At 29.6% G+C, this 24,072-nt stretch overlaps 1 protein-coding gene across 1 annotated transcript in view; it reads right to left on the bottom strand.

Annotated features, from left to right (window-relative positions):
• Positions 1-1,958: 1,958 nt before the first annotated feature.
• LOC107452062 (nose resistant to fluoxetine protein 6) overlaps positions 1,959-24,072 on the bottom strand; it is a 31,512-nt gene continuing 9,398 nt past the window's right edge. The window contains exons 2-15 of the mRNA XM_016068353.3: positions 21,215-21,441; positions 18,518-18,635; positions 18,355-18,442; positions 17,244-17,329; positions 15,997-16,173; positions 15,824-15,917; positions 14,445-14,537; positions 12,969-13,134; positions 11,558-11,637; positions 9,748-9,870; positions 8,488-8,608; positions 6,440-6,626; positions 5,465-5,607; positions 1,959-2,305 (exon numbers count right to left, since the gene is read on the bottom strand). Of these exons, the coding sequence (XP_015923839.2) occupies positions 2,048-2,305; positions 5,465-5,607; positions 6,440-6,626; positions 8,488-8,608; positions 9,748-9,870; positions 11,558-11,637; positions 12,969-13,134; positions 14,445-14,537; positions 15,824-15,917; positions 15,997-16,173; positions 17,244-17,329; positions 18,355-18,442; positions 18,518-18,635; positions 21,215-21,441 (1,961 nt within the window). The 3' untranslated portion in view covers positions 1,959-2,047. The remainder of the gene's footprint in view (positions 2,306-5,464; positions 5,608-6,439; positions 6,627-8,487; positions 8,609-9,747; positions 9,871-11,557; positions 11,638-12,968; positions 13,135-14,444; positions 14,538-15,823; positions 15,918-15,996; positions 16,174-17,243; positions 17,330-18,354; positions 18,443-18,517; positions 18,636-21,214; positions 21,442-24,072) is intronic.

Genomic DNA, 24,072 nt, shown 5'->3' with positions numbered 1-24,072 from the left:
AATTTTTAAATTAGGATGACGTGCTTTTTACCATTTTTATTACTTTTTTACGGGAAAAAATTTTTGCATTAACATTTTTTGATATCCGAGGTCGTTTAAGAATTTTAAAATTTTTTTTTAACGTTACAAGAAATAACATGAAATGATTGATGAAAATGAACGATTTTTATTATTGAACCATATTTCCAGTTTTAGAACGAGAGGTTATTTAGGGACGCAGTATTTATTAGAAACCCTGCATATTAAATGATTAATTATTTTGATTTAAAATCTTAAGTTTTTGAAATTAAAAAATTTAAAAATGTTTAATTTAATCTTTTGAACTGAAATACACGATTTTTTTTAAATAACTAATTTAATTTAAGTTTTTATGTCTAAAAATTTTTTAAATAAATAATATAAGTTTTTTTCTGAAAAACACTTATTATTTTTTTTTGTAATTGAAATAAATAAAAACTAAAGAAAAATAAATAAAAATTAAATAGAAATATTGAAGAGATGAAGTTTGTTTTAATTTGGAAGAGTAAATAATTAAAGGGCGAATTATTATTAAGGCGAAACAGAATATTTTTTTAATTTCTTTGAAATAAATTATCTAATTACTTTTTTTTATCTCAATAAGTATTTTAACTTAAAAAGCAATTCAATTTCTCTATCATTTTTTTAAACAAAACTATGTAGCAAACAAAAAATAAATGTTAACGATTAAAAAAAAATTTTTTTGAATCATTGCTAAACTAAATGAGCAGTTATTTTTTTATTATATATATTTAAAAAAAAAATAATTTTAAAAATATTAAAGATTAAAATTTTGTTTTAAATAATTGCTAAATTAAATGTGCAGTTATTTTTTAATTATATACACTTTAAATAAAAAACAAAATGTTTTTCAATATTGAGAAATGATGAAAATTAGAAACTGTCATCAACTGGAATTGAAAGGCGACTTCTTAGTTCGAAAAAAGATCTCTAAACCACTCAGCAACAATACATACTTGCCTTAGGGATTTTTTAATAATAGATTAATTAAAACTTAGAGATGTCCTACTTTGAACCAGTGTTTGCAGTTGTAGTAAATTCGATTCTATGTTTTCCACCAGGTTCTTTAATTTTAGTTTAATTTCAATTGAAGAAGAGTTTTACACGTGTATATTTCATAAGAGCAGATAGTAACTTAAAAAAAAAGTAGCGGATTCAAGAGAAAATACGTTTTCGTATCGGATTTCGCTACGTAAATTATCGTCTGCATTTAATTTTTTGAAGGTGAAGCCTCTGAACCATTGAGTCCTAGGGTGCAAAAAGCCAATTATCAAAAATCAAGTTATTAAGGTAGGTCGTTTTTTCTTTTCTTTTTTTTTTAATTTTATTTTTTTTTAAATTTTATTTTTATTTATTTATTTATTTATTTCTGCACACAGTACTTCATTTCATACTGTACAATTTTGCCAAACTCGCAGCTTTATACCCTATTTTTAAAAGTTTGACTTAATAAAAATATTTATTAAAAATGCACAAAATAAAACGACAAATAAATAAATAAATTATAAAAATTTAATAAATAAAAATACCGCCATAGGGTAAAAACAAAAATATATCCTTTAAATCGAAATTTAAAATAAATCGCCAAAGTTGTGTTGCTTAGAAATAACACTTACGAAATAACACTTACGAAATAACACTTCGCAGTCAGGCGTACTAACCGCTCGGCCACCTGGCCGAGCGGTTAGTGCGCGCTGAATGCGAAGCCAATGGCAGCGGGTTCAAATCCTGCTCTGGCACGGATGTTTCTCTCTTGTGTTGTCCTCTGTTGTGTGTGATGTGTGAATGTGACCCACCCTATGAACGGGTTTGTGGCAGTGTGGCATGGGTAATGTTGATCACCTCCGGATAAATTATAAATTTTAAATCCGTTTCTCAGTGAAAATGTTAAAAAAATCAATTTAATGTGGTAACAAAAGTAAAATGCATAGAAATTTTTATTTGTACTCATGTTAAAGTTATAAAATCAGCAGAGCAAGAAGCTCAGTACATTCTAGTATAGGGTAATCTAAACTTCATCAAAGGCTTTATTTTCCATACTGTATTCGTATTTAATGTCTTTGAAATCTTTCAGATCCGTTGTGGCATCTGTTTTTGAGAAGCCGTTCATGTTACTTTCATAAGTGTCTGAAACAATCACTATAGTCTGCCCAGCAAATGATTCTTGAAGTATTTTTTCAATAGCCAATAAGGGAGATTCTATGAGTAAATTGCAGCCAACAGCTAAAAGTCCAGCCATTAGGAGGAGGCCAAAATAAACAATAACCTTTAAAAAAAAGTGAATATTTATTAGTTTTGATTCACAGGTGATTGAAATGGTTATAATAACGTTATTAAAGAACAATTTTTAAGGATCAACAGACTTTACGAAGCATTAATTTTCTATCGAAATAAGTTTTGTTTTTTATTTATCCTTAACCATACTGCTCTTACTAGCTCATAATATCCTAACTAACTATAAATAAGTTCCGTTTCTAATATATAACGTAATAATCTGCACACTAGATTGAAACAAGTTTAGTCTGTGAAGTAAGATTAATTTATAATTTGTGCATGTCCATAATAATAAAATTGATAGTCCATAATGTCATTATACTGACTCTAATATACTGATTCATCATTTGTTCGTATCCATGATTATCTACTTACTAGCTTATAATGTTTATAATCGTGGGTGTCCGTACATACCGTTTAAACGTATCTTTAGAACTTTAATCAAAAAGGAAACAGAAAATGGCTTGACAGTTGTAAATGTATTGTGGCGGTAATTGGGTTTAGGGTAATATCTGCGTATGGGGTATATTCTGGTCTTGCCCGAAGAAATCTTCATGTGCTTGAAGTGGCCCGTACCGTTTGAGTTTGGCAACTGCATTTACGTCATCAGAGGTGATGGTGGGGGTCTGATAAAAGTTTCGGGCTTCTCTAGCAAAGACGTTTGAGCACCCATTTCCTCATGGACAGGGATCCATTGGAGGGTGCAAGGCTTTTTTTATATGTCCCTGGATGTTGCTGATGCTCTGGGTGGGTTAAATTTGTTTTCCCATTGCATATGACTTCTAGTACTGATGCTAATATTTTTTTAAAAATTTCCTGAAATAGTTTTAGAGATATGGTGATGTACAAAAAGTACGATTAACACTAATAAGCTCGAGTTTTCTAGTTACACTGTTTGGAATACATTTTCATTTGTTACCCATTATAATTTAAACCAAAAATATGAATCCGTCTTAAAAATATATTTGTTTTTAGTTAAGATGCATTTTTCTCCGCTATAACGAAACCTATTTAACTTTTATTATGGATAGTTATTTTAATTTAAATTACATATCTAGAATAGGCTGTTTGTATCTACATATTTTAGACTGAATTACATAGCTCTGTACTTCCTGAAATGCAGAAGTGTCTAGAACAGAAATGGTTGAACAACTAGTTTCCAAATCGGAATTGGTGAAATTATGAAGTATTTGTAAGGTGATAAATAAAATAAAGTGCAATAGCTTTTGACGCCATTGATAAATGTGAATGCTAATTTTAACAGTAAGTTATAATTTCGGGAAATAATGGAGAATGATGGAAATGTGGTTACAAAAGTGTATTTTTTTTGAAGTGCGAGGCAGGAATTTTAAAAACAGCAGTAATATTTTTCTTCTGTTGGGAAGAAGATAACTTTAACCAATGATCCTACCCACATTACTTCATAAAAGTAAGGGGTTCATTTTTTGCTATTCTTTTTATTTATAGCAGAAATAAATTAAAATATCTTTCATTAAAATTTTTGTACAATAGTACTCAGTTAAACAGAAGAAGTATGTATTTTCCTGATAAAAATTCTGCCGTAGCAGCGGAAGGTTTGTAAATTTCAACTCTTTATAAACATAAAATTTTTAATATTAGTACAATTTAATGTTAGGATTTTGATGGCCACTTGGAAATTTGTCATAATACTAGATTTATCATAATATACTGTATTCGTTATAGCGAGCTTTTATTGTATGTTTTCACATGTCTTCATTATTTTTCTATAGCCCGCGGCGTTCAATTAGCTCCATTTAAGATCTGAGTCTTGAATCATTGAGATAGCACCATACTGTGTAAGAATTCGATCTTTATATTAAAAAACATTTAAAATATTTTGTTTGAATTTTTTCCATTTTTATTTTTTCAAAAATTGAATTTTTGGTTAGCTCTACTAGACAATGCAAGAGTTTTGTCTTCCTATGTAGATATTTCATCGAAATCACAAGAACGATGTGTTCGCAACGATTTGTCGAGTTGAGGCAGCGTCGAATTGGGCCCCCGACGAATTGTATTCACATCGAATTGTGCTTGAGATGAATTAGGCTCATGAGTAATTGTTGCCGCGATAAATTGTGCATACGAATTTCTGCCGAATTCGTACGCACTGCTCCTGTACGAATTGTGCCCAGGACGAACTGTCATCACGATGAATTCAGCGCGAGATATAACGCGACAACTTTTGCGACTCCACAGTTCATTGATTGAGCAACAGATTTACCTTTCCTGTCTTTTATCCTACTGATGAAGGTGTATCATTGCGAAACCATGAAACGATTACCATTGTTTTAATAAAAAATTCTATCATTTGTAATTTAAAACGTTGTTTTAATGAATTTTAATATATGTGGCTGGGTGGCGCAGTTGGTTTGTCGTTGGCCTTCAGAGCCCAAATCTGCGGGTTCGATCCCCGGCCCAGACGCCAGATTTTCGGGATGCAGAAAATCCTCAGCAGCCATGTCGTATGATTATGCGGCATGTAAAAGATCCCTGGAGTGCCTTATTGGCTCTTGGCATTTCCGGCAAAATTAAATTCCTAGTGCACTTTAGCATCCAAATAGAGCCTCGGTGCTGCCATCTAGTGTGATAGAAACTAGACGTCCAAATTAACATGACCAACGGTATCTCACCCATTGTGGTGGTCCTGAAAGAGTGGATACCACCTCTGGAGAACGCACTTGGTCTGCTCATTGGCAAGACCAATTGTGCAGCTCATTGGAAATAAAAAAAAAGAATTTTAATATTATCACGAAGATTCATTCTTGTAACTTTTGCTATTGTAATTTGTCAGATTGCGATAGCATTCTTATTTTTTCCCTTCCTTAAAAATTTATGACCTCCAATGCTTTTTCGCTTTCATTTTTGATGGAAATTTTAAAAATACTTATTAAGGTTGATATTTAAGGAATATCCAGTTTATTGACTAACTCATAATATTAACTTTAAATAAGTTACAGTTTACACATATCCATATTTATGAACTTACTAGATCATAATATGTTAACTCGCATTAAGATTCATTTATAATTTATTCAAATCCATATTTACGAGCGTACTAGCTCATAATCTCCTTACTTATTTGAAAAAAGATTAATTTATAATTTATACATATCCATAATTGTGAACTTACTAGCTCATAGTGTGTGTACTCGTGCGGTGACTTGAAAACACCAGTAAACAGTAATTGTAAAGTAGGTTGAATAAGGTATATGAGGAGTGTAAGTTTTGCTAAAGGTACCCATGGAGACCACGACAAAAATGCATTGATATAACCTGTAAAAAAATTCAACAATAATTAGAAACAAAATAATTTGTTTTCGTTTCATATGAGTTTTCGATCGTATGATTAACAAATTTCCGATTCTATTTTTCGAAGAAGTAAATAAATAAATAAAAATAATAAATAAAGTAACAAACAAATAAAAAAATTTTTTCACCTTTATGCTTTGGTTTTAAGTTTAACTTTATTATTGTCTATTTTTAAATGAAGCACTTTTTTTACTTTTAATTTCTCATTAGTTAGGAAAGTTTATTGCTTAAGTATAACTATGAGCTGCTGCAATTAATTACTTTTTCAGTATTTCAGAATTTCGTTATTTTTCAAAATTTAAAAACAAATCTTAGGTCACACCATATTTTTTTAATTTTTTTAAAAAAAACTTCAAGTAGATTTTTTTCGGATAACTCTTTACCATTGATTTCAAAACATTCAAATAGGTAATTTTTATAGCTTTTAATTTTAGAATAATTTGCAAAATCTTTAAGTAGATATTTTTACTGCAGTTTTTAACTATTCCACAGTTTACAAAAATTTGATGTAGATAATTTTTAAACTCTACCTCAGTTTTCAAAAATTTTAAGCAGATTATGTTTTCGAAAGTTGACATGGTAATTTTTTACATGTGCGAAAACAAATTGCGTTTGGCGATATAAGTTATAAAACATTTTAAAAGCATTTCATATATATTGGTATAAATTATAAAATAAAACGTAAAATAAGTTATTGTGCAATTTTTTGCAAATTTATAGTTTGGTATAAACGAAATTTAAAATAAATTATCTTTTTATTATAAATTAATAATTTGGTATGTAGGAAAGCATTAACCTCCTCGGCCAGTGCAACAACAGAAAGTCATCCAGGCAACTGCTAAAACCCATGTATTCCTGTAAAGTCCTCCGTAAATTGCAAGCTCTAAATCACTAGGTTCACCGTAATATAGTCTTATTGAATTGTAGAACATGGTAAACCAAGCGAAAAACACAGCGACAAACCATCCTAGTATTTGGAATTTCTGAAAAAAATAATTTATAATATATTAAATATTTATACAAGACAATGTAACAAATACTCTTTTAATTTCATTGCATAAACATTTTCTCTAGATCCAGTTTTTAACTCGAATTTAAGTTTAAAACTAAGTGCGGTAAGTTTAATGTGGTAATTAAAAAATATTTAGAATGAAATAAATCTAAATTACAAATCTTAGATAAAATAAGTACAGTTCTACTTTTTTAAGACAATGACTGTGCTTTCGTATTTTATTAATGATGACGTTAAGCTAACAGTTCAGTTAGGATGTCTCAAAAATATCAGCGCGATATAACTACTCGGACAAGAGGGGCTCTCGACGTTTGTTATCATTTTTAAGGATTCATAAAACGAAGAGAAATATATTGGAGAAGAAATTGAAGTTAAATGCATACATTTTGAAATCAATGTTCATATAAGGGGGCTCCCAATTCCTTCTAAGCCCAAGACCACAATTTCTCTCCTCCAATCGGAATTTTAAAATAAATGATCAAGAATTTGTTCTTTTGGTTCATGTATCCATGATAAATATCACTTTTTCAAATTTTTAATTTTGAGAAATTATTTTTAAAAAATTTAGGAATTTCGTACAAAAAATAGCAAAATTCCAGAAAATGCACATAAAGAAATTTCAAAAGATTGGTTGATTGTGATGCCTAGCTGAGTTAAATGTTGAAGCTCTTTACTTTATACAAACCTAACAGAAAAAGAAGTATTCACTTGCAACTTCACTTTGGAGTTCCATAACATCGTCAATCAAAGAATACGAAATAATTTAAGGTAAAATAACAATGACCTAGATAATCAAACAAGACAAAAGTTTTGTGATTCTGATCATTATCATTATTGGGAATACCAAATGCCAGTTCCAAAGAGGTTAGCAGTCTGACAATTAACATAAACAAAAAGCTATAAAGAACTAAACGTCACCGGTCTTTAATCAACTCTGACTACGTTGGTAGCACTAAGGTGTTCACTGTCGCACCATCATGAGGAGTAGAGTAGGTAAAGATTTATAGCTATTTAAATAAGCAAAATTAAATGGAAGGCCGTTTCGGAGTTGGAATAGACTCTGTGTCTTATTCCACCACGAGTGTTCGTAATCAAATAGCTGGTAAGGATTAATCAAATTCCAAAGTTTAATAAATACCTTTACTTGTTTTATTTTTCTATCCTAAATAACGATACAATATAAATTTTTGGTACATTTGGGAGATCCTTAAGACGCGGTTCTCAGTAAAGCACTGAAATCAAGCATCACAGGCTGCTATTAGTGAGCGGTTGGGTAACTTCTTTAATCAGACTGTGAAAAGACCGTGGATGTGTGGTATCGGTCTTCGTTAAATTTTTCTAACTTAAAATGCTAGACTTCGCTCACAAGACTTCGAGTTATCAAAATGGGGAGAGCCTTCCCTTTCGCAGAGCATCAAAATTGTAATGGCATGTATTTGAATCAAAAGCCCATCATGCAATTCAAGTGCAACGTAAATCAATTACTACTACTACTACATTGATAAATTTATGTTTATTTGCTTAATTAACGTTTTCTAGCTGAGTCAGCAGCAAATATGTTGAACTGAATTGAATGTGGAGTTCAATGGCGCAAAGTCCAAAGATGAAACAGTAATTGTTGATACTGATAGTATAGGAGCCTTAATTGGTTACATTAAGGCTCCTATACTATCAGTCAGTCGGTCTAATTCAGGGGATCTAGGTTACATCAGCTATGATAATGATGAAACGTATGTCGGTATGCTTTTAACGTGTGGATGAAGGTAAACGAAGGATAGGTTGATCGGAGCTCTATTATACTTCAAATGAAAATTAAAAAGAGGAAAGCTTACCTGAGGTATTTTGACATCCGGCTTCACTACTAAAATGTAACCAACTAGAAAACCAATAAAGTAAGCTCCAGCATGGCTTAAAGGATTAGCATAGGTTTTCAGGTACGCCTCATCGAGCAGGCTGAAATTTCGATTTTTCACGTATTTAATGAATCCAAATTCTGTATTGAAATAAATATTTATGGACAAAATACATGTTTTAAGATTATGAATGTATGGTGCTTTATGATTGTAGCTGTTGAAATATATTTTTTGAATTAACTTTTACAAGCCTTCATTACAGAATTCTTATCAATTATTATAGTCAGCATTACCCTTCGTTACATTCGTCAGTATTTCGTCAGCATTTCTACCATAAGTTAGTGAGATTACCTTTCAGCTTAATTTGGCCAATACAGAAGAGTTGAGACTTGGAAAGTCAAAAATGACTGAAGATTTGAAAAATAAATTGTAGAAGAACTGATATTGATAAAAATGTATGATTTTCTGCTATCCGCCTAAGAAACAAGGTGTTTAATTACATCAAATTTCAAAACTTGCATACTAAAGTTCTTTCATAGATGGCGTTGCTAACGAAAAAATTATTTAACGATGTCCTTTTAGCATATTTGACCATTTCTACTGAAATACTTTCACGGAATATGTTAATTTTGTCCTTAGACTGGTTTAGGTTATTTTGATAAAAATTTTTTTTGATAAATATTTAAAAATTACCAAAGTGAATTATTTTTAAAATAATAATACTGGACTGAAGAAGAAGCTGAATGTTGAGGCGCCAGAAATTGTTCGTTTGTATAAGCTCCTTAGAATAATTTTTTACTCTCTATAGTGCTCATACTGAAGTTTAGTACAGTAAGTGAAACTCTTTTCAAGAGTTTAGGTCTAAATTATGCGTGCATCATTTTGAGTAATTATAATTTTCTTAACAACTTTACACAAAACAGATTTCTGAGTTTTTCAAGATGATCAGTCTAAAGCCCTCAGGATGTCATGGCCTGTCTAAATTGTAGTAAAACACGTATTAATTCAGTCAATAATGACTTTGAACCAACCTTTTCATTTTACTAGTTGATTCAGAAATGGTAGTTGAATGTTAATGCTCTTGATGGGAAATAAATTATTTATTTATGTGAATAGAAGAAAATTTGTTTAAAAGACATTTCAATAATTTTTTATAAAATTCTTCTGGTTTAGTTTTTCACAATCTAAAAACACTAAAAAAAGTAGAATAATTTTAGAAATGAAAAGAATTATACATACTCTTTATCAATGTTGGTTAAACTGGCCCCCGCTGGCAGATCATAAATATAAGTCATTGTTCCAGTATAGATAACGGATACAACTACAATCAGTATATTTATGGTTATTCCAACTTTTTGTGATCTGCAATATAAACGTAACGAGTTAAGTAAAACTATAATAGTAGCTCTATAAATTTATGTTTATAATTATACAGGGTTTTCCGTGGTCACTGTCTTTAATGTATATATTTTGAATACTTGTCAAACCCAAAGTAAAATATATATATATATATTTGCNTATATATATATATATGATTATTTATTAATTAAAGACAATTGTACTTTACTTCGGATAATTTCTACAACGTTTAAATTTGATAATAATAATAAAATTGCCTCCCATTATAATGATTTCAAAACAACATTAAAAAAACTGCTACTTTTCGATGTAAAATTTTCAATTTTAATAGAAATACTTCTCAGTTTTCTAGATATTTTCCTCCATCTTTCTAGCTTTAATGCTTTAGAGCCACCCTATTTCACAAGAGGAAGATAAAATGCTAAATTTGGTATCGCACAGTAAAAATAGGTTTTGAAACAGACATTAAAAATCATTTTTTAGCCTGTGGCCAACTGGTAAATACCATCCTCATAGAGGCAAAAAGCTGCAACTCACTTTACCTTGCGCGTCTCAGGTTTTGGTAGGATGGGAGAAACGGGGAAGAAAATGAATTCACATATTATGGATTATTTCCATTGATTTATTAGGGATTATCCTTTAATGCTGAATAGAATAAACCAAGCCAGTAGGATTAATATTTCAAAAGTAGTGATGAAGTACTTAGTTAAAAATAGCACTTCCTTCATAACAAAGTACTATTTTTAAATTGTTCTTTGCATAAATGAAAGCCTCACTGCGTCCAAACTATGTATTCGTTCTATTGTCTCTTGTTTAGTTTCATTTAATTCAGTACAAAAATGCACAATAATATGTACTTTACAGGTTAGAACACAAACTAAGACACGAACGTAAAATGCTTAAAGAAAGTCAGGTCAGAAGTAGTACTATTCATATCCTCCCAACCTTATTTATTATTTATATTCACGAAATAATAAATAAAGTTCACTATTCACCAAATTATTATTTATATTCACTGATTTTGGATTTTATTCGATTCAGCATGAAAAATTACATCGGAAATCTAATATGTCTACATAACAGTATGTAAGTTTCGATATCGCGATATGGCGATAAAGTCTGTATCGGTCAGATTATTGATAACGGTCAGAAAACCATTGTACTTTAACTGCATCAGGCTTTACAAGTTCCTATCGAATTTCAACATCTCAGCTGATCAAAAAGTGATTGAAATTTTTATTGATGATAATTTCCGTTTGGCAGAATGATGATTAATTCTGCTATCTGCTGTTTGAATAAAATTAAATTTTACATCGCAAATAAGCACAGAGGCGTAGTTACAATTTGAGCTTTAAAGAGCTGAATTTGTCAATGCACTAGTGTGCTTACTATGGAATTTTGATTGACGATAAATTTTATTTGACGATAATGAGGAGATAAATTACTTTTATCGATTAGAAAAAGATTAAAACTTGCTTTGCCCTTTCAGCATAGAGTTTATATTTAAAACTCAAGGATATTGCTAGTTAAAATAGCGATCAAAATTTCTATTGCAAGTATCCCTCATACACACTCACGAGTTATTGAAACCGTAATAAAAACATTTATGTGCATGTTGTACTTCGCGAAATGGGTTAAAGAATATTAAGAGTTTTTAGGAAAGGACTAATTTTTACAAAAAATTACGAACCTCATAAGTGGAATCAGAACCAATAATGTCGAGAGATAAAGTTGAAATTCAATTGACACGTACCAAGTGTGCACCATACACTAAAATTACATGAAAAAGTTTATTCACTAAATGTTTGGAATGAATCAGCTAAGAAATCTTTACATATTTTGTATATCGAAATATATTGTAAAAATGAATTCTTATTATCAGATTTCTTTCATTTTATTGCTTCGAAGGCACGTGTAATAGGAAAAATAATGCTAATTAATTATATAATACTAGTTAATTTAAATAAAGTAACACATGGATCATAAAAGTATGTTTTGTTTCAAATGAGAAGGCATAATAATTAATAAAATATGATTTAGCTGCTACACTCTAACAAAATGCCAAACCCAAATTACCGTCAGTGACCGGCGAAAAGTGTTTCTGTCAATGACCGTGTCTTTAAAGCTTTTTTGTCATAAAAATACCATCTGCCCGTAGATTTTTCTATCAAAATGTATTGCCAATGCCTGTAAATTATCATTGTGCTCCAAACACTATGCTCAGTTTGAGCTCTGACGTTATTTCATACTCATGCGATTTGTTAGTCGAATCAGGGTGAAGTAGTGCACAGTTGCCATGAGTTGAGGTGCGAGAGAGACCCAAGAGACGAATAGATGAAGTGATTTGATGTTATTAAATTTTTTAAAAATGCCTCATTTGGTGAGACTTTTTCTCCTAGTTGGACACCTTTAAAATAAATAAATAATTCTCAACTTTGGAAAACTTTTATGAACTCTCCAGATAATAAAGCGTTGAAGTAACTGGGAAACTGGATCACAGATATTTCTTCAGAAAACTGTGGCCTTTTTTCACAATATTTCTTCATTTGCGTCATTTAAATGATGAGCAAAGGTAACGCTTGCTAAAAATAGACAAAAGTGAACTAACAAGTGTGAACAACTATTAAAAACTCACAATACTTATATAAATAGCATATTATTTGCTAAAAAAAAGGTCATGCTGTGGCAGAGCCATCGGAAAGCAGCCTTAATAACTTCTACATCTTTAAACCTTGTTCCTTTAGCAAGGTTTTTGGTTTCGGATGTTATTTACCATACTCTTCGGACAAATATTCTGCAGACAATTTGTGTTTCCAAAACTACAGGTTATCAGGAAAAATTGTTGAAGGATATTGAAGTCATCAAGAACTTCAGAATAGAAGAACATTTCGCGAGAGGACTTTAAAAGTTGCTTCGGAAAATTTTACAGCCGAATGCAGAAATGCATTACTATCTAAATTCGGTTGTTTCGAAGCATATCAAATGAACTCGTTACTTACATAATATTTTCGAAGGTACATAATATATCAGTCCTGAAAATTAGTAGTCGCATTTGTTATGCATAACAGAAAGCTTTGAGTAGGATTTTTAATGATACTTACGATTTCATTATAACTGAAAAAGTTGTTAATAAATAAGACATTCCGCCACCAATAATTAGCGCAGTTGTTGACGCTAAAATTCATAGCATCTTTGAAATACGGACCAGAACCCATCAGGGATACTGGCTGGGTCACCAGTAAAACGAAATAATATACAGGAGCTAATCTGAAAAAAAAAAACAAAACAAAAACATTAAGTCTCATTTATTCTCAAAATTCAATACTACGACAAAATTATTCAAAAAATGCAAATATGAAATAGCAAGTATGCAAAATTTGTACATTTTTGTATATTTGGACTGTAAAAAATAGCTGTGTCTTCTGCAGAAAAATAGAATTTTTTTACAGGAAAAAAAAATTTTTTAAGATAAGTGCAAATTTTTTCTGTTTGTGATCGTCAACCACACGCTTTAAAAATATTCCTTTCCTTTTTTTGGCAACTTTTTCATTATATTTGACGATTTAAAGCGTTTTTTTTAATAAAACACTTTCCCTCTGCTTTTCAGCCGAATCATAAACGAAACTACCGATTCAAGGTAAAACTTTTGCTATGCAATTCTACTCACCGTAAGATAATTTTATCTTTTTTTATAAAATCATTTTACGATTATTTTTCTCCTTCTTTTCAGATATTATTTTATGGTTTCAAACATCATATAAATAAAAACGTGATTCGATTTCATCATTGTTGATCTGATATTCTACCCGATTATAATCGTACTATGATCTTTAGGTATAATTTTTTGCTAAGTTATATTTCCAGACATTTTTATAAGGGTGGACCACTGCTGTTTAAAACGTTTTTACACTCAAATATGGTTTTAATAGGTAAGACTTTTAAGATAAAGAAAGTTAAAGAATTTTCTTCATAATCGAACACTAGAGCTGCAGTGGCTCAGGGGACAGAGCGCGCTCTTCCCCAGTGAGGTGAACAGGGTTCGTATCCAGCATTGACTGGGCATGTGAATCATATGACTTTCGGGGCATAACGCTGTTATATTTAAAATAGCAGAGTTCTTCTTTGATAAAATAACTGTATTTATCTGTCAAAAAAAACAGGTGCGGTTTTTGAATAATATTATTTTTCTGTGAAATAAAAGGTTTTATTCTGGCATACCAGCTTTTCACGAAATTTAACAGTTTTTCTTTAGTATTGTGGTTATTTACAGCTATAGAACGAAAAATAATAATAAATGCTAGCTATAGCAATGATTTATATTTTATATATTCTTAATTTGCTAAAAAAATAAATTGAATATCTTATAAATCTTTTTTTTATAATTATATAAAATTTTTTTATCATTATCTAAATTATTTTAAATAATTATATCAAATTATTACAAATTATTAACAGTATTTTTTAATTCGATTGTATGTTTCCATTAAATATCATATCATATCATGACGATCATCATGATGACGATCATCTATTAATGTTTTTAGTGTTTTGAACAAAATGTTTTCAACTAATCTTACCTCCATAATCTGTAAAAAATGAAGTGTAATATGTTCAGTTTTTTATAATCCATCTTTATAGTCTTCAGTGTTATGTAGCACACAAGGAGTCCTCTATAAATATATATATTATGAGAAGTTGAGGCATTTGGTTATAAAATAAAAATTAAATTATTTTACATTTTCTTAAAAAAGTTATATTCTATCCGAAAATATCAAGAATCACATTTTTAAAGCATTTAAATTTCAGAAAATAGCTAGTATTAAACATTATTACCTTTTTTACCTATCTTTTGAGCCAACATGGTACTCTCTTAGAAAAGTATATCAAATTTCATATCATAATATTTGTATATCATGTTTTCGCTTAAGTCGAACCGTAATGTTGAGCAAATGCTAAACTAATATTAATTTGCACGATATAATGGTAAAATTTGGTTCTGTGCAATGATTGCAGCAAAGTTGAACGATGTTAAAGTATATCATGCTCTGAAATTTTCAGAGCTGTGGTAAAATGGAGAATCGGTTTCAGTTTTTAACTAAATAAAATTTAATTACGCTTCAACCATTTTCATTCTAAAATTACGCTAAAATAACAAGCAGCAGTCTGTCTAATCAGTTAACCGTAAAGTTTACGGTGAAGGACATTTTTTACCTTTATGATTTTCAAACCATTTACAAATAGTATGGTTAAAAAAACATCAATACGAAACTAGACTACTTTTTAGCTATTCACAAATAGCGTAGATTTTAAACCGCAAAAAATTAGCTGGAAATTGGAGCTATGTTCTTCGTTAGGTAATGGGCACTGGATTTAGGTTGTGGTGGAGTTGTGTTTTATCAAATGAACCAAGGAATACAGTTTAATTAGTTTATCTGGTTGTTCCATTAATCGAAAGAGATGTTAAATACTAGAATTTATTGTGTTAAGCAGCTTTATGGTGATGCCATCTATGCGAGAATATTGGATTTTAATAGTCCAGAGCTACAAATGGAGGAAATATTAGGATGTCAACGTTGGGACTTGAACCCCTGTTCTGTCGGTCACAATAGATTGATAGTTTAGCCTTCTAGGCAATAATATGTATCCAAGGAAGTGACTTCATTATTAAGAAGGCCTAGTTGGTATGATAAAATTCTGGTTTATTAACCGTAGTAGGGGGAATCAGTTAATAAACGATTTATCTTACAGTTAGCAGCTTGAATACCATCTTAGTTAAGGTTGTTTGACTGTTTTGTTTGAATTTTATAAAATAACAATTAAATAAATTGTTGTTTAAGCAATTTTCTGAGAAATTTCTTACAGTGTTCAAGTTTTGATTAGGCTTAATTAAAAAACTTATCTTTGAAATTTTTAAATAAATATTTCTTAAATAAGTAGACAATAAAATTGTACCTACGTAATGCAGTAAAATGTGTCCACTACAACATGAGTATTCATTATCATATAATTCATCGGCTCCTTCATCTTTTCATTGATATCAAAGAGTCTTTCTGGAATCAAAACTGACTAATTACTTTCTACGCTCAAAGTAATAATTCATAAAAAGGACTTCTTTCGATGTTTACTTACGGTAAGCATGGAGTAGAAAATAAGGATACATGTAGCTATGGACCATCACAACCAAAGTGATGCTAAGAAACTTTATACCATGAAGGCATTTTAAACTTTGATTTGAAGTTTTAGTGCTAAATAAATGTTTGGCATTAGTTGTCAAGGAGAAGCACAGAAATATTCTCATCCAACTATCTGAAAAGACATTAAAAAAGCACTGGCATTAAAAGAACATTTGAAAGTATGGAATATTGTGCACTGTTAGAATTTTCATTTTGAAATTAAGGTAAAATGACGGTCACCAGCAGTCTGTCCATTCAGTTAACCATAAAATTTACGGTAAGGAACATTTTTGTAAACTTTACCGTTTTGAAATCATTTGCAACTAGTATAGTCAAAAAATCATAAACGCAAAATTATACGGTATTTTAACCATTTACTACTAGCATAGTTTAAAAACCGTAAAAGAAGAAGAAATTTAACTGGACATGAGAGAGAAGCTTTTCATTAGGTAAAAGCCATTAGAGTTAGGTTTTTGAATGAGTTGTGTTTTATCAAATGAGCCGTGGTGTTAAATACGGTGATATGATCTCAGATCTCGGGGTTTCAATCATAACAAACGACTTTTAACATAATATATATTTAATAACAAAAAGGATGATGATAATGGTACAGTGTCGTGGAGGAAACTGATTAGAAACTAATGATTTTACATTACTGCGCAGAGCGCCATCTATTGAGCTTTGGAAATTATAATTAATAAGGAGAAATATTATTAACACGTGGCATGTGGTTTAATTAGTCTATCTGGTTGTTTTACCTATCGTAATAGATGGGAAATACTAGGCTTTTTTCCGTAAAGTAACTTTACGTTGCTGCCATCTGTTCATGAATGAGAGCATCATACTCTGATAGTCCAGAGTCACAATTTGGGGAGTGACACACTGGAAACTTTTCATGTGCTGAAAGGAAAGGAGGAAATATTATGGTGTCAAGCTGGGACTCGAAATCCCGCTTTGTCTGTCTTGAGATTGCGAGATTAACCTCCTCAGCTAGAATATGTACCCATCTGAAAGGAACTTACAGGATACATTAGGTGAGCCTAGTTGGTGCGATAAAATTCTGCTTGTGTCACCGTACTAAGTAAAAGCAGTTAATAAATTAAATCTTAAGTTATTAGTGATGTTCCGCACCTTTTTCCGATTTTTCATGCTGTAATCTTTCTCTAAATGTTTTAAGGAAAGGGGTTTGTTGAAAATACTTACTGCTATTTTTTATATCATTCCTTGCTAAAACCCACTCACAAGCTGTTGCTGAAAGAACTAACAAACCCATGTAACATAGGAGAACTCTAAAAGTAAAACATAAATATATCAATAAGTATATAGGACCCTATTCTTAATGAATATAAGTGAATAAAAATGAATGAATGAATATATCTATATCTTGTTTTATATCTATATCTGAATATCTATATCTGAATATCTTATCTATATCTGAATATATATATATGCATTCTTGTTTTTTCCTCTCATACATATTAATTGCGACCCATAAAGTGTACTCAAATTCTACTTGCTTTTCAATAAGATTCAAAAATTACATATAAAGGGTGGTGGTTAAGAAAATCTTAGAGGTGTTGTAATCCCATTTCATTTGTTCATGTGTCAAGTAGCTCGTTTGGGGGGGAGGAAGTAAGAGTTTGATTATATTAATTATTTATTTACAAAAATATTTACAGATATCATAATTGCACAGGCTCATTTGCGCGCACCTCTNCACTATAGAGGAAGGCAAAACTGGAGAAACCAAAATCATTTTCATAGTTGTAAGATACAGTGAGGAGTAGAAAATAATTAAGTGTGGTACCTTTAAACTTTACCAGCTAATAAAACTGTTTATGATGTTCTTTGATTCACTTTTCTCAAATGAAATTCATCAGATTTCAATGCATTCTTGTTTTTTCCTCTCATACATATTAATTGCGACCCTTAAAGTATACTCAAATTCTACTTGCTTTTCAATAAGATTCAAAAATTACATATAAAGGGTGGTGGTTAAGAAAATCTTAGAGGAAAATATATTTCTATTTTTCGCAGAAATTTCTTATTGCTTCCAGATTTTTTTTCCCACAGAAACCTCACATTAAGAAGAAACTTGGTCGAATGAAAAAATTATTATACCACTTAAACAATCATATAAAGGTTAAGAATATTTAATTTTTTTCAAAAACGTCCTTAATAGTTTATTTTAAAAAATTTTTATATGTAATATTTTACAATTAGTCATAAAATTGTTTCACATTTTTTTAAAAATATTTATTTGAAGATAATTTTTATAAAATTTTTTATTTAAAGAAAACAGATCATAACTTACATTCCTAATATTGCTCCTACTGAGTAATGAGGTTTTTGTTTAACTTCACAGGACTTGACTGATACCATTAAATTTACTTCTTTTGACGCTGAGGAGAAACTTCATATTATTAATAAATGAAATGAAAATAACAAATTATTAGATAATGTCAAAGGTTACTTACCTAGTTCAGCTATTTGACTAAGGTCATTTGTATTACAGCCAGACGGGACACAAAAGCCAAGCTCGTGGGGATAATTATATAAAAGTCCAGATTTTTTGACTAACAAATTCATGACTTCCTATGAAAATAATAATAATATGCTGCCGATTCAAAGAGAATTTATGAATTACTCAAAATTAGAGCGTTAAGTAAATATGTTTTGTCTTTTATCTTAAATTATTTGAGAATGATTCTTTTTTAGCAAAATTGAATAACAAATGCAACTGAATATTCAAATAAATCATAAGGATAACAATATAAAACAATTTCCTAAGGTTATAAATATATATGTGCAGAATTTTTGAACTATAACATTCATTACTTTCCATCAAAGATTCAGCCGCCCAAAAATAGAATTTATGAATTATTCAAAATGAGTGTATTAAATGTCAGTTCGTCTTTTGTTTTGAAAGCTTTGAAAATTAATTGTTTTGGTTTATTAATTTATTAGTTTTAATTTATTTCTAAATGTTCTTATTTTTTGATTGAAGATTAATAATAGTAACAACTGAGTATTAAAAAAATCATAACGATAAAAAAACAAATCAATTTCATCAGGATATGAATGTAGGGTTAAGATTTGTTTATTAAATATATATTAATATCTTAAAAAAAAGAAATTCTGCATTCTACTATGAAATATTGCAGCAATATTTACAATCGGTGGTATGAATCATTTTATTTCAAGCAGTCCTTCACACAAAAGGAAAAGTAAATATTCACCTAAACATTTTCCTATTTTCTTTTATTGTTTTATTTTATTTGAGAGTTCCCATCTTCTTTAGGAGAACTAGACTTAAAGAACTTTTTATGTAAGTTTTTTAAAAATTTTTTATAACTGTTTTATACTGTTTCTGTTAGCTCTTTTACTTGTCTTCGTATTTTTGAAATGGAAATATTTTGATTTATTGTTATTTGCATGCGCTTCTTCCTTCCCTTTTTTTTCCGAAATTTTGAATTTGGAACCTGAGAAATATGCACATTAAATATTCTAAGTTTAAGTTTAAGTTAAGTAGTTTAGTTTAGGTTTAACTTAAAGTTTCATATTACCTTGTATTTTTATGCAATTAAATGATAACACAAAAGAGTATTTTTATGCTTAAAGTTATTTTCTAATATTAGAATTTCTACTTTAAAGTAACTGTAGAGTTACTGGTAGATATTTAGCACATATACTGGTTTCTATAAAGTACATTTGTTAAACAAAAGCAAATTTTTACAAAATTATCTTTTCAGGGGTGTTCAATTGCATTAATAAATTTATATTTGACTTTAAATACTAAACTAAGAAAAAAACATGGTCAAAACTATCAAAATATGGTTACCATGTTTCTGGCTCTATGGAAGCACCAAAACTCTCAGTACTTTTTACCGAAGCACTTTGGTAATGTTTTTGGCAAAATTAACAATAAAATATCTTTTTATAATATCTGATAAAGTTTGGTAATTTTATCTTAGATACCTTAGAGCAGTGTTACCCAACTTTTTTATCACCGCGGACCTGTCAACGTTTGATAATTTTACTTCGGCCCGCTGGGGGAGGGATGCTGATTGTTTATATTTCAGACTATTTTGATTTATTAATTTTAATTTAATTGTATTTAAACATGCCTTCAAAATAAAATACAGTTGCACCAAAAAACAAATATAGAGTGATTTAACATTTTAACTTACTAGAACGTTAAATTTAAGAGAACCCTGAGCTTGGAGACGGTTCCATCTGGGGGTAATCGGAGACAATGATTCATTATAAACATTAAAAAATTTATGTCACTACCTTCGGGGGCTCCTTTTTTTAAATAAATAAAGTTTTAATGTAACACGGATATTTTTAATTTGCTGTATAAACCTAGGAATTTACATTTCGTTTCAATGAAATGAGCGGCCCAGTACCATTTGATCCACGGACCTGTACCGGTCCGCGTACCTGGGGTTGGGGAACACTGCCTTAGAGTATGACATAAAAACCATTTATTTGGTTAAATTAACTTCTCAGCTTTCTAATATTTAGTGGTAAGAAGAACTTAAAGGATATATAAAGAATATATAACTTATAAGAAGTTTGAACCAGAATTTCTGGTAAACCGTTACCATATGAATGGTTTAAATACCGTATATTTTGATTTTATTAGGTATTATTATGTTTTTTTTAAGAAGAAATGTCATTACTATACAGTACGGTTATTATATCAGAATTGTTTTTCCGTGAACCTACAATGTGTTTATCAGTATATAAATAATAATAATATTTATGCAAATATGAAATGTAGTTTCGTAAGTTTTGGACTCATGATTTTTGACACATAGATTTTGATTTTAATATTTTTTTTTTCAAAAGCTGAAACAAACAAAACCTTTCCCTTTACCAGAGAAAATGCAGGGTAAAGAGATTTAGCAATGCTACGTAAGCATCGTGCGCGTTTACATACGTATATATAAACTCTGTAGAGAACAGAAATTGCTCTGTACTAATTAAACTTCACAGATCATACTTGAATATACTGAAACCTAAGTAAAAATCCTAAATCACTGCATTAAATGTATCTTATAAAATTGTTTTTGGGTTTAAATCAGTCATACAGTTCAGTATATATTTTTATAAAAATACAAAAGATTACTTAGAAATAATTTTACTTTAGGATATTAGGAAATACATACAGATCCTGTAAAATTTTTTAACTCTTCGATAGGCTCATCATTTTTGTATCTTCGAGACTTGGGTGGCAACGGAGGAGAAATATTTACTTGGCAATACTGTCCATGAAACATGGGTTTTTCGGAATTTTTTGATGGGACTTTAATGTTTAGACATTCCTCATAAATTCCTGGGGAATTAATATTTCCTCTTAAAATTCCATCAACCATCTTGCTACTTGAATCGATAACTAAAAAAAGTATATAAATGGATTTTAAAGCTTTTGCAGGAATACTTATTAAAAATAAATCAATGGACAAATATAAATTTCGAATAGGGTAAACTAACCAGTGAAGGAACACTTAAGCTTCGCTTGCCTTTTAAAAAATCATATTAATTTCAAAATTCGTAATTTTAGTTAAATGACAGTGTCAACATATTTGTTACTAATTGCAAATTATGTAAAATAATTTTAGAGAACTTACATGATATTGCTTTAAAGTTTTAGAGGTTCAAATAAAAAGTAGTAAGAAGACCAAGTGAAGGAACAGCTCTTACCAGTGAATGAACACCCAGTAAAGGAACACTTAATTTTGGTTATTTTTTAATGCTCTTTATGAATTTATATGCCATACAAATATTTAAAAACAAGCCTATTCTTGAAATTATAACATATAAATACTTGGAAAATGTTAACTTTTTTTTGTAATCATGAATTGAAAATTAAAGTGTCAACATATTAACACATACTGTTCATTCACTGGGAAATCTATGCCCAGTAAAGGAACATGCCTGTTCCCTCACTGGTTAGAAGTTGTTTTTCGTATTTTTAACATACTTTTGATGCGGAACATCACTAAAGGTACAAGAAAATTAAAGTTTATCTTTTATTTTCATTAACTTAGAAAAAAAACCAGTAAAGGAACACTTGTTCCTTCACTGGTTTTTCATCGTTTGGTGATCCAGTGAATAAACACCCCCTTATCTCAGTACTTTATTATGCTATGATGCTTAAAAAAAAAAAAACGTAACTTCAATAACTATATTTTGAATTCTCTTTTTCACAGTGAGAAAAATAAAACTATTACATGCAATTAATTCCACTTCAAACATATAAATACAAACACTCACCTTATAATTTTTTCAAAGAAACAAGGTGTTGCAGAGATAATAACAAATTCAAAAATTTTTCCAGAGAAGTCTATTTGACCAGGTAATCCAAAACATTGCTAGATGACTTCCTATTGTTTGGCAGTAAGCTATTGTTACCAATCAATCTAAAGAAAAACTTTCAAATTCTTATTTTTAATCAATATATATGAAATGTTCCTTCACTGGGTAGTGTTCCTTCACTGGTTGGTTTACCCTATATATATTTATATATAGGGTAAACTAACCAGTGAAGGAACACTTAAGCTTCGCTTGCCTTTTAAAAAATCATATTAATTTCAAAATTCGTAATTTTAGTTAAATGACAGTGTCAACATATTTGTTACTAATTGCAAATTATGTAAAAAAATTTTAGAGAACTTACATGATATTATTTTAAAGTTTTAGAGGTTCAAATAAAAAGTAGTAAGAAGACCAAGTGAAGGAACAGCTCTTGCCAGTGAAGGAACACTTAATTTTGGTTATTTTTTAATGCTCTTTATGAATTTATTAGCCATACAAATATTTAAAAACAAGACTATTTATGAAATTATTACATACAAGTACTGAAAAATGCTAACTTTTTTCTGTAATAATGAACTGAAATTAAAGTGATGTTAAATACAAAATAAATAAAAAAAATCATTCTTTCTTATAATTTGACAGTCAAATCTAAATCATTGTGTCATCCGATGCTGTTTATTACCATTATTATTTTATCACCTTTCTGTTTACCTTTTTTCCTCTTATTTCTTGAAGCTTTTTTTCTTTTTCAAGTATTTTTTCTTTCTTTTTCTTCTCCATATTCTCTTGTTTTAACTTTTTTTTAAATCTTTCAGCTTCTTCAAATTTTTGCCATTTCTCTGAAGTTAGTGCAAAAGGTAATTTATTTGTTTTTCTTCTTATTTGACCTTTCTTTTTATCATCAATATTTGACCCATGTAAATGGTTCCTCCAAACTTCTGATTTTTCAGCAACATTTCTAGAATGCCTTTCTCGAAAATACACGGGGGAAAGGTGTCTTGAAGTTTGAGGAAAATCCATCTCTTGTTGACTTATATGTAGAGGATCTCAAGAAGTACTGATTTTACTTATAGAATCATTTCTTTTTTCAACTAAGAGAGGATCAGCATGAGGGCTCATTTCAAATTCGATATCTAAGATGCATTCATTATCAATACTAGCTTCAGTTCCTAAGTTTGACTTAACCAAGTGGTCTTCTTTTAATACGTACTTCTTCCATTTTGAAAAAAGTACAGGCTCATGGTCATTTTCGATATTAGACTCTTCAGTCAATGCTGCGTTAAAAATTTGCAACATATCTTGAGGGATTTCCCTCTCAAACTTCTGAAGAAATTGAGTATCGTTTCTGTTTAACTCTGTTTTTTGTTGAGGAGCTTGCTTCTAAATTCTAACATAGTAAAGTAGCTTTTATAAATTATATAATCACGTTGCTATCCTATAATGATAACTTATTAGGAGTTCTTGGTTCAAAAGCCAGCGAAAAAATGTTCTATTCAAATTTTTATGATTATATTTAATTAGTTTTCGATTTGTAAACATAGTTTATTAAGTTGCCTAACATTTGATGTAACTACACACCCCATTAATAAATATAAATTATAATTTTTTCATAAATTAAGCTATTAAATTAACATTTTGAACTGAAATTATTTCAGGAATTATTCATACAATTTTTAACAAAATTTCGGTTGTCCTCTATATAGCAGAA

Source organism: Parasteatoda tepidariorum, chromosome 4, assembly GCF_043381705.1.
Source record: "Parasteatoda tepidariorum isolate YZ-2023 chromosome 4, CAS_Ptep_4.0, whole genome shotgun sequence".
Classification (NCBI taxonomy): domain Eukaryota; kingdom Metazoa; phylum Arthropoda; class Arachnida; order Araneae; family Theridiidae; genus Parasteatoda; species Parasteatoda tepidariorum.
The sequence above is the reverse complement of the archived record's forward strand: the minus strand, read 5'-3'. Positions and strand labels throughout refer to the sequence as shown.